The sequence below is a fragment of the Athene noctua genome, chromosome 1 (genome assembly GCF_965140245.1).
Source record: "Athene noctua chromosome 1, bAthNoc1.hap1.1, whole genome shotgun sequence".
Taxonomy (NCBI): domain Eukaryota; kingdom Metazoa; phylum Chordata; class Aves; order Strigiformes; family Strigidae; genus Athene; species Athene noctua.
Window position 1 is genome coordinate 35072347 of NC_134037.1, and position 15751 is coordinate 35088097.

At 37.9% G+C, this 15751-nt stretch overlaps 1 protein-coding gene across 26 annotated transcripts in view; it reads left to right on the forward strand.

Moving 5' to 3' along the window:
* The window catches only part of RIMS1 (regulating synaptic membrane exocytosis 1), a 350587-nt gene that overhangs the window by 155925 nt on the left and 178911 nt on the right, over positions 1-15751 (forward strand). For 22 of the 26 annotated variants that reach the window (XM_074895864.1, XM_074895868.1, XM_074895888.1 and 19 more), the window contains 2 exons: positions 6361-6704; positions 8996-9867. In XM_074895864.1, coding sequence (XP_074751965.1) covers positions 6361-6704; positions 8996-9867 — 1216 coding nt within the window. Of the gene's footprint in view, positions 1-2882; positions 2932-3669; positions 3803-6078; positions 6123-6360; positions 6705-8995; positions 9868-15751 lie in introns of those variants that run through there. The other 4 variants (XM_074895884.1, XM_074895882.1, XM_074895883.1 and 1 more) reach the window with 4 other exon arrangements.

Genomic DNA, 15751 nt, shown 5'->3' on the forward strand with positions numbered 1-15751 from the left:
ACTCCTTGAATCGCTGCTCCACGGCACCTTTTCTGCATCTTTCTATTGGCAGTTTGTAATTGTGGGTTTAGAAATCTAGGCCAGGAATAAGATTAGGATCAATGTGTGAACTGTGTGTTCTGTTGCCTAAAAGTAGGCATCTGATTTTTGATGCCCTACAGTGTATAAGACACATACATATGGCTGGCAGCTGTGATTTAACTCCTGTAGCAGGCTTATGCCTTCTTAAGTGGCACGTGACAGCCAGGTGGGGTATGCTGACATCTCTAATAGCACTAGCCTACCATTAGGCACAGGATTCATTTTATTTTGTTACGTCTGCTTGAAAGTGCTTGGATTCTCTTTGGATAGAAACTTAAATACTTGCCATGCCTGCAGTCATTTCTGTTTAGATGGAAAAAAATTAAGCATCTTACTCTCATCCTTATTCATACACACAGGATCTGATTTGAAAAGTTAACGTCTCAGTTACCTATGAAAGGCAAGCAGGAAAAGATTATGAAGTGCACACTCTAGTGCAAGTGAAAAATTCTGATAAGGCAGACTTTTCAACATCCCTTCTGAATGCTCAGGCAAACTTGTAAATGGCACTGCAGACTTTAAGGTGACATGTAGTTTTGTGAGCAGTGGGGCCGCGTTCCCTATGAACATGTCTTGCAGTTGAATTGCTATGTTGATTCTGTGAGGCCAGTGAAAGATTGCACTAATGAAATATTTGTGGGGCTTTTATAAAACTGCCTATTTCATGAAACTTTTAAGAATATAATCCCTTGAAAACTTCCATGCATGTGCAAAATTTTATTGCATTTGTCCAGTGGGTTAAAATGTTATTGGAGGGTGTGGGGAGAAAAGGGGGAAGAAACCAATCAGCTGTCAGTATAAACCTCATTTTCTTGCCAAACCAGGATAAAAATATCAAGCTGAAAACCTAAGTTATGAAGAAAATCTGTTTTGCACAGGAATGGAAGAACAGAGAGTACTGAAATGGCTTTAACAGTCCTGAAATGCCTGAGTCACATATGTCTGATGAGCATCAGCGTGGGCAAAGTGGTCTTCTGAACCTTTTGGAGGGTTGAACAGCAGAGAATTGTACTGTCCTTTTGAACTATTCAACCTAGACGAGAGTATTCAGAAAAAGCAGAATGAAGACTCCTAGGCTACTTCTTTACCTACAAATTAAATGTAATCGGGGACTATTCCTGGGTCTTAAGAGTATCTGTGCTAGTAAGCTGACAGAAGACTGCTTGGCATTGTTCTTGGTCTTCTGCTCACTAGCACTTTCTCATCAGTTTTGCTTGGTGGTTTGGAGTTGGGGTGCTCCAAGGCTTACCCCCAGGAGGCTGTTTGTGTGCAGCCACCTTGCTTTGAAGTAGAGCAGGGATCCTAGCACAGATGCAGGTTATTTCATGTCATTTGGTTTCAGTGCTCAAAAACATTGCTGTGCAAGTTTAATGTACTAGTAGTATTCATGTCATTTCAAGACGTTGTTTAACAGGAGACAGTGAGCCACTGCTATAGAGAAAAAATCCTTTTCCCCCCAGCTGCACTCTGTTTCTGGCCATGTGATTTCACTAATCATACCTCTCCATGAGAAAAATAGATGTAACAAAAACATGAAACCAATTAAAAAATACAGATAAATTTATACTGTATTTTAAAATGCAAGTGGTTCCTGGGAGGACCTGACAGTCAAGGAAGAGGATACAAGGGAGTATGGGGAAACTGGGAGCAAGGAAGGGAGAGGACAAACCCTCATCAGGAGAAAGAAGAGCAAGGGAAGAGGGAGGTGGGGGAAGACCTTCTGTTTTGGTGACCAGGAGCCATTGGATGAACTCAGCTGTCTGTACAATTTTGAAAAGTATGTTTAATGAAAGCTTGGATTCACAAGCACATTTTCATTAGAAAGGTAGAGTTGTTTACTTATTTAGATTTTGGTCTAAAGATTTTCAGCTTCACTTACTTAAATTTTAATGGAGTGAAGCTGTCATGACACTTTAGCTAGCGTTTTATTACAGAATTCATTTTGATATAGCAAGAGAGATAAATGCAGTGCTGTATACTAATTTCATGGTTTGGTGCATGTTTTTATGTTATCCCAGAAACATTAAATGATACATAGTCTAACTTAATTCTGTGAATTAGTAGTTTTGTAAGAGCAAATTGATAACATTTCTTCCCTTTGACTTTCAAGAGATGACTTGTAGGATGGTGGCAGATCTCTGCTGAAGTTAATGGTGCCTCAGGCAGAGAAGAGGGTCTGCCTAATCAGATCTTTCTGAAGTAGCTAGTGTTTTCTAGAAGTGCATAGAAGAAGGTGGCAAAAGGAATGTTAGCAAAAGCAATAAACCGAAAAGATGTTGTGTATACATGCTTCAGAAGGAAAATAATTAAGATAGAATAAAGGTTCAGTAAGGAATAGCTTGTGGCCTGCTATATTAGCGCACTTGTTACCTAATTTGCTGTACAGAGATGAAGCAGGATGCATGGGAGTCAGTGTAACTTCGCAATTTCTAAACTCATGAAGCATGAGGGAGTGTGCTCCTTATGGACCCTCCTCAGAATCTGGGCTTGGGTGAAGGATTTGGGGAACTTGCTCTGACCTCAGTCTGAGTTTTGCCTGGCACATGTCACACAAATTTGGTATAAAGTTTGTGTCTCCCCTAATGTGACTTCAATCTCCCAGTGCATGTTTGGAAGTCTCCAAATTTGAATTTGAAAAAACCCCTTTTTCTGCATTCTAAAATGCAGTTTTGAAGCATGTAATTGTGAAGAAGTGTTCTTATTTTTGTAACTGAACATGTTTTTTTTCTCTGTGTGTATAGTTGTATATATTATTTACTATGGGCTCTTTCAAGTTGGAATTTCATGTTGTGTTAGTACAGGAATACTGTTCCTACTCATTGTGGATCACATTCAACAGTACCTGTAAGAGTAAGTTTGAGGAATATTTTTTTTTGTGAATGAAATACCCTGTATTCCACATGAAGGCAAGCATGGGATCCTTCTAGCATGTTTTCACGCAGCCTGTAAAGTTTCCACGTGAATCTGTGTGGGAACTGCTGACCTACCTTGGCTGAGTCCTGTATGTGCCACTTTGTTTTTGTTATGTAGCAGTAAAGACCAGAACCCTTTGCTATGCTGTGAAAATGCACATTTTTCCAGAGCCATTCATATGAACCCTTTGAATGAGAAGCATCCCTTTACTTGTTCTCTTTAATAGCTTCATGTGTGGATAAGCATTGACCTATGCAAGGATGCAGTAAACCAGAAACAAACCCAACAACAAAAACCAGACTCTGGATGTGTGGAACGACATACTGTAGCACTGCTCACCATCCAAAGAAGAGTAAACAGAAACTATTTTTGAAGTGACAGGCCAGAGTAAAATTGTCTAACACTCTTCATTTTACTGATGCATCGCGTGAAGGTCCAGAAGCCACATTAGAGAACTGTAATCCTTCATCAGAGCATTTGTTTGGTTGCCTAACATCTGTGGATTGTTAAGATAAGTTATTACACAGACCTGCTTTAGTTTAGATTAGTTTGGACCACGTCCCAGTATATTCAATCAGGATATAATTCCTGCATGCTGCTAAATTGCTTGCTCCACTTACTTCTCTAAAATGTTTTTCAGTATACAGTTTTGTCACTGAAACTCTTCTGTCACCTCAAGTTTTTGTTTTTTTTTTTTCCCTCTTAAAGAAAAGCTTTTTCCTTTTGAACTGAATATATCTCAAGGCAAATGTAGCATTTATTAAGTCCTGAAGAGATTCCTAAACAGGAATGATAGTGTAGCTTCTATGTGAGTATAATGCAGATTTCCTACATGTGTAATCTGTGTTGACTGGTATGTGTTATGTCCAAACTGCAGTGTTTAGAGACAGCTGTAAGAAAATGGTTTTGTATTTACATGTCTAGTATTTCTTCTTTCTGTATTCTGTATTTTTCTGTGTCTATTTGTGCATTAGCTATTCCTAGTTGTTTGTATCTCATAATATTTTGCATAAAACAAATTACAATATCAAAACTGGTTATGTAAATTAATGGTAATTTCCTAGAGTTCATTACATTATACATATTTTAAATGATCAAATACATTAAATTGTAAATGAAATCTGTTACCCATCTTTACACATTTGAATGTGCTTGCATACATACACACATATGTAATTTAATTAGAATATTTTAATTTTGCTTTAGTATTCCTTATCCTTCCTTTAAAAAAACTCTAGTTGATCTTAGTTTTTAAAACTTTCTTCAGCTTTTCCTGTAAACTGATAAAATACAGGCAACAACCTATTTTTCATTAATGACTTTTCCTTTATAGCATTTACATCAATTTTATACACAGACATGTGCATGCTTTCTAATAAGCTAACAATTGTGTCAGAGTCTATAAAGATATTTAAAAATGTAGGATTTTTTCCTTTTAGTCTTGCTGGTTTTTTAAATACCTGTAATAATAATACCAGACAGACTAAAAATCTATTCTATTAGAAAAGATAGTCTGATAAACTAAATCTCTGTTTTATGAGGTGTATTAGATTAAGGAAATAAGACATTAGGGAATTGAGATTTTTTTTTTGTTAAATGACTAGCATTTATCTTGTTGAAGTTGCTGTTCCTATTATCCTACTCAGGGTTATCAGCTTTTATCATAACACATGTTTGTGCCACTGTTGGAATAACTAACTTTTAATTGAACTTTTAAAAATTATTTAAATTTTTAATAGGTATTTTATTATCCTTCTTAAATAGAAGTATAACAGTCATCTCTGATAAAGACAAAATCGAGATACAGGGAAAAGAGTTGAATGTTTTCTCCATGGTTTGGTCAAACAGTGCAGAAATGGTATTGGAAGTTCTGATGTAGTCTTCAGACCTAAGCAGATAGTCTATTCTAGGGTGTTTTAAATAAACCTTAATTATGTTAAATATGTGAAATGCCTAAAATTTTCATCATGACATGTAAGCCACACACTTCCTCCCAGGACAGAGAATAAGAGCGCTCGGTACCAGAGCTTTGTCCTGTTGCAATTTCTTCCCTGAATTGATTGTGGTTTTTTTCCTTTTAATTTTAAGTGTTGTATAATTTAGCAACTGTTGCATCATTCCTGTGTTTACTCCAAATAATTTAAGCATATTTTCATTCCAACTTTTGTCATCCTTTTTACCCTCTTTAGAATTTTATCCATTCTTTCACTTCTTTCCATGTTAAACTAAAAGATTTTCTTTACCATTTTCCTTACCAGCTGTTAGCTTTGTTTCCTCTCTTCTCTATTTTTATTTCTGACAAAATTCCTACATATTGTATGGCCTTCATGCATTTTGCCTTTTTTTTTGTTTGTCTACCTCAAGACTCCTTTTTGTTTTGTCTCGAATTTACTTAAAATATTCACACACTTTGGAGTCCTGAGTAACTTCTTATTTTTCTCTGGTTATTTATTCCTGTACATAAGACTGTCTTGTACTGTATATAGACTTGAAACATAGTTTCACTTCACTGTGTGTGCTTGTGTTTATCTGTTTATCTAGAATTTAAAAAAAAGCAACCAAACAAAAAACAAATCCTGAGAAACACTGTTTATGTATGCAGCTTAATTGTGACTGCCAGGGACACATGTTTAATTTATTTATTTATTATTTAAAGCTATAACTCAAAGTGATGGCAATTTATCATTTCCAAGTAATACAAAATACGGTCTTTGTCCATTCTTTTCCTTGGTGCGTTTAGTTCTCTATCAGTAGGTTTCTTTAGGTCTTACCTTACATCTCTGGTAAGTAGATGTTGTGGATGTAGTTAAAACCATGCACAGTAAGTGCTGAATTTATTTGCAGGATAATGTTGAGTTATATTACATGAGAAAAGGTAATTAAAGGGAAATACTCTTGTCAGTTCTCTGTGGTGGTGGAGGTTGGGAGTTAGCTGGGCAGGACTCTGCCACCTGAGGTACAAGTCCTATTTACAATCTGGTAGACTTGTCCTGACAGTGATGCACACCAATGAAAACAACCCAACCCACCCCCCAACTGCATCAACACCAGCAACAAGCATCGGTCGTATTGTCGGTGTTTATTCAGAAGAAGGAGAGCTAGGGCTGGTCTGAGGGGGATTGCTACAGGTAGGACTGATGTATATTGATAGCACATTTTGCAGAAGCTCACATAGCATGTGCCTGTAGGATGCTTGGCTCTAGCCAGTGCAGTCAGTGCTTGGAGAAGCATGTTCTGGGTCCTGTCATGAGCACCAGCCTCACCAGTTTAGAGGAGAGCAAGAGATCGTACCTGCTCTGTGATAGCGAGCATGTATTCAGGGTCTACGGGGTAGCTGCACTGACTCTTCTTGTTGTCTTCAACTAGGTTATGTGGGTATGCAATTTATGTCGAAAGCAACAAGAAATCCTAACGAAATCTGGAGCGTGGTTTTTTGGAAGTGGACCACAGCCCTCACCCAGCCAGGACGGAGCACTGAGTGATACAGCAACTGGTGGAAGCTCGGATGCACCGAGAGAAAAGAAAGCAAGGCTTCAAGAACGATCAAGATCACAGACTCCCTTAAGTACAGCAACTGCCTCATCACAGGAAATCTCTTCTTCCAGTGTGCAGTCTGACCGTAGGAAAGGAGCAGAAGTATCACAGCCAGCTATGGGCCTGGACCAAAAGCAAGTTTCATCAAGGTCTAGAAGTGAACCTCCAAGAGAAAGGTAATGCTTTTTTGTCTTGATAGAGCCTTGCAATTATAAATGCTAGTTCAGTAATACTACATGGGGATTTCAACTGGGCCTTGCATGTAAGAACAAAGAAAAAATTGATTTACTGACTGCAAAAGGATAAGTGCTCACTAGCAAATATATTGTCTGATTTGGTCTGTGCAACAGAAGTAAGGGGGAAAAAAAAAAAGTATTTCAGGAATATTTCCATGTACTGCAAGGCATTTTAGTGCACCGTTTTAATATAGTCTTGTAGGCTACTTGAAAATTTGGCAGGGATTTTAAAGTTATTAAACAAAGAGCAAGCCTTTAACTTGATAAAATAATGTACTAGAATTTAAAAACCCAACATATTCCCCAAAAACAAAGCCAAACAAACAAAACCCCAACCCTCTGGAGTTCTGTCAGAGATCCTTATGTGTTCTCTTTTTGTGAGAGTATTATTTCTAGTAATAAACCAGAAACTATTAAAAGAGCTCATTTACACCTGCAAGGTAAACGTTCATGAAGAACAGCCATAGTACCATCTTGAATTCAGAGCCAGTTGTATACAAGAATACTGCCAACTGGAAGCAAACTACTATATTTTAAGTGAGTAAATGAGTAAATTTCTGAGCTGCATTCACTGTAATGAACAGGTTGAGGAGTAGCTAATCAAGAGAAGATAATGGGACGAAGCAGTTGATGTTCTTTTGGCTGCTTCCTGGCAGATGGCAGAGCAGTCACAAAGGGAGCCTGTGTCAACAAAACAAGACTCTGCAGTAGAAGATTCTCTCTTGGCCAGAACAGCTGATTGTTTTTCCACAGCTATTGAAGTTGAAAATGGATAAGGAACAGTGGCTAGTAACTTACTGTGTGGATGAGGTCTGACTGGGTTTAAAACTCATGTTAGTGTTATGTATATGTATGATGTAAACAAACACATGGTGCTCTCTCTGATTCTGTTGAGTTTTTCCCCCAGCACTGGGAAGGCTCCCAGAACAGTCATCACTCAGTTGAAGGACAATTGCAGGGCAGCAAAATGCTATTTCAGCTTTGCTGTCCAAAAGTGAGGTGGTTATATGAATTACACAATAGTAATGTTCTCTGCTTGTCACTGAGACTTTCAAATGAAGTCCAGGGGTTCTGAATGGAGAGCATCTACAGTAAGCACAGGTCCCATTTATTGCCAAAAACTCGGGAGGAAAAGGAAATGGAGAAAAAGGAGACAGGAACTTAACTTGGATCATATCCACCTTTGCCTGTCCTGCTGAATGCATCTGTGAAAATCCGTGATCTGTAATCTAAAGATGTATCAGTTGTGGAAGGGAAGATTCAGTGCCACAAAACGAAGTCCTAGTGACTTTGTCTGGGTGAAGGTTCATCTAAAATGCAGTGTATAGCTGTGTTCAGCCTTTTTCAGAATTGATGGATTCATATGTGAACTGGTAAACAGAAGGGCAGTTGGAATGATGAGAGAAATAAAAATATCCAGTATAAGAGGATTTTATGATTCTTCGGCTTGCTTATTCTCCCAGAGCAGAAGATGAAAGAGGACAGACCATAATTTTCAAACAGCTTCATTATTCATCTTTCTGTACTTTGGCTGTATAGAGATATAAATTACATTTTTCATCCTCTTTTATTACCAGAGAAAGGAATGCCATTAGTTTATCTCAAGGAGTCAAATTGCTTTTCTTTATATGCTTATGAAATGAGCCCTTCTTTTCAGACTTTCAGTAAGATAAAGGAAACTAGGTCAAATATTATTGTTTCTGGATACATTCTCTTTTGCATTTTTTATATCCATATGAATTATTTCTGTAATGTCATTGTGGGAGATACTCCATTTGGTTGTGTTTATATTTATACTCTTAGTGTGCTTGAAGTGTATTGTGTGTATGTGGTTAGTCTGTAACCCTCATGACTGCTGCCAGAAAAATGGAGAACATACTCCAATACTCTTGTCATAGTGCAGTTACTACCAAGATAACTCCGAGTCTTCCTACTTAATGTGGGTAAATTATTTTTATCTGCATTTATCCATGTTAATATTCTTTGTGATTTTACTTATTAGTTGGACCACCTGTAATTTACGTTTTTGTGGACTCTGGAAGTTGTTTGCTGTTGGAAAATAAAAGCGTCACTGGAAGGATTAATAGATTTAATTCATGTTAATGGATCCAGTACCTTTCTATATGTTTTGCTGGAGCTTATCCTGGTTTATAATCCATTTACCACAGTGTACACAAGTATTTATATTTTGCATTAAATCCCTCAAATTATTGTACTCAATTTTGTTGTAGGAAGAAGACAATATTGGTTTCAGACCAGAATGGCAAAGGTTTAAAGAGTGAGCGTAAGCGTGTGCCAAAATCCTCACTTCAAAAAGAAGGACCAGCAGATGACAGGGAGCGTAAAGAACGGCATGAAGGTAGAAGGCTGGAGAAAGGCAAGTCACAGGACTACCCAGACTTGCCAGAAAAACTTGAGGAAGGCAAAGTGCCTGATGATGAAAAACAAAGGAAGGAAGATGAATATCATACCCGTTACAGGAGTGACCCAAATTTGGCAAGATATCCTGTAAAACCGCATCCTGAGGAACAGCAGATGCGTATGCATGCAAAAGTTTCTAAGGCACGGCATGAGAGAAGACACAGTGATGTAGCTTTGCCACATACAGAAATGGAGGAAGCGGAGGTACCTGAGAATAAATTAGGAAAACGCTCACAATTACAGGGAACTCAGGACAGAAAATCTCTTGTGGAAACTCAGAGGTCGTACTCTATAGACAGAACAGGTGATGTAAGAATTTCTGTTACTAAACAATTAACTAATCATAGCCCACCAACTCCCAGGCATAGTCCAGTTCCTATAGAACACGTAGAATACAAGAACCACGATTCCTTTAAAAAACAGAGCCGCCTTGATCCTAGCTCTGCTATTCTCATGCGAAAAGCAAAGCGGGAGAAAATGGAGACCATGCTAAGGAATGATTCCCTTAGCTCTGACCAGTCGGAATCAGTGCGGCCATCCCCTCCAAAGCCTCATAGAGCAAAAAGAGGCGGAAAGAAAAGGCAGATGTCAGTTAGTAGCTCAGAGGAAGAAGGGGCATCAACACCAGAATATACTAGCTGTGAAGATGTGGAGATAGAAAGTGAAAGTGTCAGTGAAAAAGGTAAGGACTTTTATGTATATTATGCACATGGCCATGGTTTGGGGAAAAAAAAAAAAAAATCTGTATTTTTATCTCTCTCTTGCCTCTTTTTTAAACATACACCTTTGTTCCCTCCCCCTCCCCCCTTTTTTTTTTTCCAACTGAGAAGTGTCTTATTCCTGTTTACATGGTTTGCAATGTTTCCTTTTGCATTCTTAGATGAGGCAGTTACAACTAGCATCAGCTGATGAGTTTCTTTCTCATTCTCTTCCCTCTTTCTCCTAGAACTGATAGAATTTAAGGGCTCTAGTTTATTCTCTTGATGGTATCTGCACTTCTTTGGCCATTGCTTCATCCTTTTGTCTGTTTGCAGAATAATTTTCTGTGAATGAATTGAGATGGAAAGTGAGTTCTGTAACAGTCTGAGAAGGCCATTATAAAGCATCATAATCTTACTGACACCTCAGTCTTAGGATATGCAAAATTTTACTACATTTAATAAAATATCAAGGATCTGCCAGAGTTCATTTTAAACAAGGACAGGATATGGGACAAGGGGAGCATTTTATAGGAGAGACATTGAGAATTGCCTAACTTGTCCAGATGAATTTGTTTCCAAGCTTACAAGTATGTTTAAAATCTGTTATTTCAGTTTGTCTTTGTTGATGGTAACACTCAGCAGTAAGGAGTAAGTGTAGTACACCGTGTACTTTTAAACAAACACTATTCTGGCTGAAGAAGTTAATCAAATTCATGAATGGTGAACAGATAAAATAAGCGTCATCAGAAAGACTGTGGTAGAACCCACCAACTGTCTTAAAACCCTGACTTAAAACCTACAGTGAGCTGAAGGCTTTTTGTGTTTTTGGAATTAGGTTTTAACTCTTTAGTTTAATTATCTGTGTTTATAACTTGAAAGTTTTCTGCTGGTGTTCATACTCAAAATTCCAATGGCTTGTCTGCATTGCCTTTTAGTTCCTGGCACTGTTTCCTGACATGTCTTTCAATCATATATATAACATATCTGTCTGACTTTCTCTGATGTGTTGAGGTCTCCTCACATCTCCTAAAGCTCCTGGTATACATGTAAAAAGAAACAGTGTTTCTCTCCTATCCCATCTGAATAGCTGTTTTAACTTTCTAAGCATGAACTTTTCCATTCAAAATATGGAAGCTCGCTTTTCTGCTCATTTTTAAGGAGGGATGATTATCATGCTGCTGAAATCTTAATCAAGGTTCCACTTAAACATAAAAACCCTTCACTTCTTTGACTGTGGAGGTTATCAAACACTACAATGTATCGCACAGAGACATTGTAAAGTCTCCATCCTTGGAGATGATACGAACCCAAATGGAGAAGGCCCTAAGCAAAGTGTTCTAGCTGACCCTACTTTTGAGCAAGGGCGTTGAACTAGGACCTGCAGAGGTCTCTTCCAGTCTCAACTATTCTGTTTTTCTAAGAAAACATATCTCTTTCCCTTATTTTGTGGCAATGCTTTATGCTGACATTTGGATATGTGTCATTTTCCTTGACTTCCTCTCTTGGTAGGAGCAGTCTGTCATATAGCATTTCCTTTCCATCTTTGTTACTTGCTTTCATTTATGTCATCAATTTGAGGTGTCTTATGAAGTAGAAAGGATTTCCCATATTCAGTGAGGAGTGAGTATCATTATAAACTGGAAGGTCACTGATATGAAAATCAAGTCCAGGCTGAAAGTCCTTGATACTGATATCAATGTATGGATCTAGTTTGCACTATAATGGTTCTTTGTAAGTAAAATCTTCTGATGGTTGCTATGAAAGCCCATGACACTGATCTCATCTTGTGACGAATTTCCCATTATACTGTTAAACCATTAAGGGTTGGACCTTTTTCCTTCAGTATTATGAATACCAGAGGATTTAAGGTGTTGTTAAATACTTATGTTCTTGACAACTGAATCAAGTTCTTGGTTATGTCTGAGACTGTGTTTTGCTGATCGAGGATGCCAGTTAAATTCAGACACCAGAGTGAAGAAAACAGGGTTGTTTTACTGTTAATTATTAAAGAATATAACCAAGTAATTGTTTTGCTAATTATTAAGCCTAGCATAAAGGACACAGCCAGCATAAAGATGAACCAATAACCAAAGTGTATTTGATACAAAAGGGTCAGTACATGGGTGAGCACTGGGGGTACAAACAAGTCAGTCAGATTATACATAATCAACATCAATCCCACTGACCCCAACAATGACACTGCATGACCAACAATGGGGGGAATAAATGGTGAAATGCAGTCTCCTATAGAAGGGATGGGAGACAACAAGCCGAACAGCTAAGACCAAGGAAGCCACATACTGAATCTCTACACAGCCCACATTTACAAAAGCCAGACCTGACTGGAGCCCAGTTCCAGGGAGGCAGGAGATCCTGCCCCAACAGGGAACTCTGCACAGGGCATCCACCTCACAGACAGACACTGCCCCTCCCTGCAAGTGGTCCCAGCTTTTATTCCTAAGTGGGACACCTGACCTTTGCTTACTTAATGCAGACACCTGGGGCTCATTTACCCAATGGCTCTCCCTTCAAGGCCGGCCCCACCCTGGAGGGAAGCCTAAAGGTAAACTCACCCCCCCTTTGTGAAGGGCTGTGGGAATCACCCATATGTCAACCTTAATCTGGGGCTTGGGGTTGAAACCCCAGCATTTCAGTAATACAGAAAATAAGCAATAAGGAAAATACAGAATAGTACACTTAATTATTACTATATGCGGTTACTTATAGAAAATAAGGACAAGCAAGGTAATGCACCTAATCATTACTACATGATGGGGCAAATAGTGATTAAGACAGATCCCTCACCACTTGCACACATCACCATCACCCAGCCCTGCAGTGGCTGGGCAGCCCCGGTTACAGCGAGGGTTTGCAGAGCCTGTCCCGGCAAGGGGGAAATCCTACGCGGGGCGTCCACCCACAGGTGAGGCTGCCAAAGTGGCAGCAAGAGGGTCCAGCCTTATATACCACAAATCAGCAAGACAGAATGACTTGTACTTTTTTTTGAGCGGAAACATCTGGTTTCATCCTGCTGTTGGATTCCAACCAAAGCCTGGCCAGGGCTCGGGAGGGAGAACCAGGGGAGTTTCTAACAAGGCCAAACGCTTGGGTTCTCAGCCTTGAACAAGGCTAAACGAGGGAAGTTGGATACACATTCTCACGACATTTCATCCTCCCTACTGATTATATTCTAAGCTACATCTTTCACTTACATATTTCGTTAATGATCAGATACTACTAATAAATGATAATACTAATACAGATGTAACAAATTAACAGATATTAATAATGGATAATGTTTGGTTGTGATGTTCAGATATCTAGAGGTCAACTTTGTTTCAGGGCCTATTATTCAGGCCCTAGCACTACAGACTACTATTTAGGTTCTACCTTTAGACAGTGGAGGCCTTGTTCTGTATCATATCACAATGCTATCTCACTGTATTTGAATAAAAATTATAAATAGGAGTATGTTAGGGACCTGTCTGATCACTGCCAACTCAGTACTTGGTTAACATTGTTGAGCATTCATTGAGACCTTATCTCTACTTGTCACTAAACTGGCACCATGTTATTAATCAGAGTATATATATATACACATATATATGTGTGTATATATGTATATGTGTGTGTGTATGCCATACATTAATTACAGAATTATATTTATTAATTTAATAGCAGGAAGATGTAGCTGTTCATGGGTTTTTGCCTGATCTTGATAGGACTTTTACAATCCTTGTCATGGGAAAAGAAGTGGAAAGCCTTTGAAGCTGGGGGTATAGTACAGACAAAGAGCTAAGAGAAACAAATGAGAAAGCAGAAATATTTTTGGTAGTAAAGTATCCAGTTATATTTAGAATTCAATCTTCATCAATACTTGAAAAAATCTGCACTACTTTGTAAGAATAGATGGGAAGGCAGGATTTTTTATTACCTAAGAAAATATTTTAGAAATCCTTCAATATTTTAAAACAAAAAATGCCACAGTAAAATGGTGTGTTAAAAAACTTACACAAATAATTAAATTATGTCCCTATTGTAACTGAGGTCAGAATCCTATTCTTTGCAATTTAGCAGCATCGTTACAAGCAAATTTCACCCGCCATTCCTTCAGTGCTTTGCTTGTAATGTGGGAGAGATACTGCACAGGTCCCTATTGTAGCACTTTAGTGTGTAAGCACAGGAGGGTCTGGAATCTATCCTCTCTTATCTAAATATCAGCTCAGTCAGAAATCTGGTGCCAAAGTAGTATAAATGAAGCTAGAAAGATAGAATTATTGCAAATAAAATGTTTAACTTTGAACAGTCTTACCAAGAAAAAGCAAGATCTTAAAATTAATGTTCATATTTGCTGAGTGCCAATATAAAGCAAATCAGCAACTGAGTAATAAAGATGTACTATTTTAAATACTATATCGAGCAACTAAAATAGAAGTCTTCTATGGAAGACAGCTTACAGAGACATTTAACAGAAAATGATGCCCTGTAGAAATGTAAGGTATAGGTAGAGTGGATAAGACTGTATTGAAAATCAATAGCCAAAAAAGACATAAAAAGTAGATACTGTGCAAAATTACTTCTTAACATTTGCATTTTCTAGAAAGACTGTCTAGGATTGAATTACCCTGTCTTCTGAGCACAAGGCAAGCTGATTTAGCTAGTACATTCCCTGTTCTTTACTGTAACCATTTAATATTAATTTCTTCAAAATTATTAACAAAATAATTCAAAAGTACTGGAGATACCTTCTTTCCCCCCCCCCCCAAAAAAAAAAAAAGTCTATTGCAATCCACTGAGATTATGTCTCTTTGTCAGAGGACACAAAAATTTATGTCGAGTTGTTTTCATGTTGGAGTAAATTTAGAGGAAGAATTGTTTAGTGGCGTCCAAAAAGGTAATCTCAAATTTCTTTTTTAAAAAGATCTACATCCACTAAAGACACTATTACTGATTGCTGATAATAATTTTCATCCTATTATTAATACAAGCTGTAGGACTCCTTATTCTGAAAGCTGTAATAGTTGAACATTAGGTGGACTGAGTTTCCAGTGGCAACACTGTCCTGGCAAGGCAAAAGAGACCTCTTAGACGACATAAATTGCATTCATACTTGCTTCAAAGACTTGCTAGAATAACATAAAACAGACTATTACAAATGAAATCCAGACCTCATTTTAAAACTGAGAACAGCTTCTGCCTACTGCCATCCAATGAAGAATGCAAATTAGATTTGGAGTAAGTTTGAGAAAAAATACTTTCTTTAACGTTTAAAACCAAGTATTTTTGTAGAACTAGTAGATTTGTGTCCAGACGAGATTGTGCATAACTACTTTTATCCTGTGATAGATACAAGAGATATTCTAGACTCTGTCATGCAGTCTTTGAAACTGGAAGATAAAATAGTGTTGGAAATTGGAACAATGTGAGGAGGTACTAAAAGCTGTTCATGTACTTTTACGTAAATAAATGTGCTAATAGTTTTATATTTTGCATACTCGTTCGTATTTGCCTAAATGTGTGGTTTGTTCACACTCTCTAGGCTTGAAAATAGGCTCAGTACTCACATATTGTCAGCAAAAAGGTAAAAAGCTAAGTAAAACTGATTTTGTATACTGGCTCATGGATTTAATCAGGAGTGGGTAGAGCACGGTAAAGTTGGAGCCTCGTTTGAAAAAACCTTACCAGATGACATTCTGGTTTCTTTCAGTGAAGGTGTTATTGTTTCATTCATAGTGCCTTTCTTACGGTACTGGGAGGAACAGAGCGACACAATTTCATTCCATTCTGATGAAATTACCCTTCTGGTTAGAAAGTGTTAGGAGCAGGGATCTTCTGAGATCTTGGTGTATAACAGGTACGAGGCAG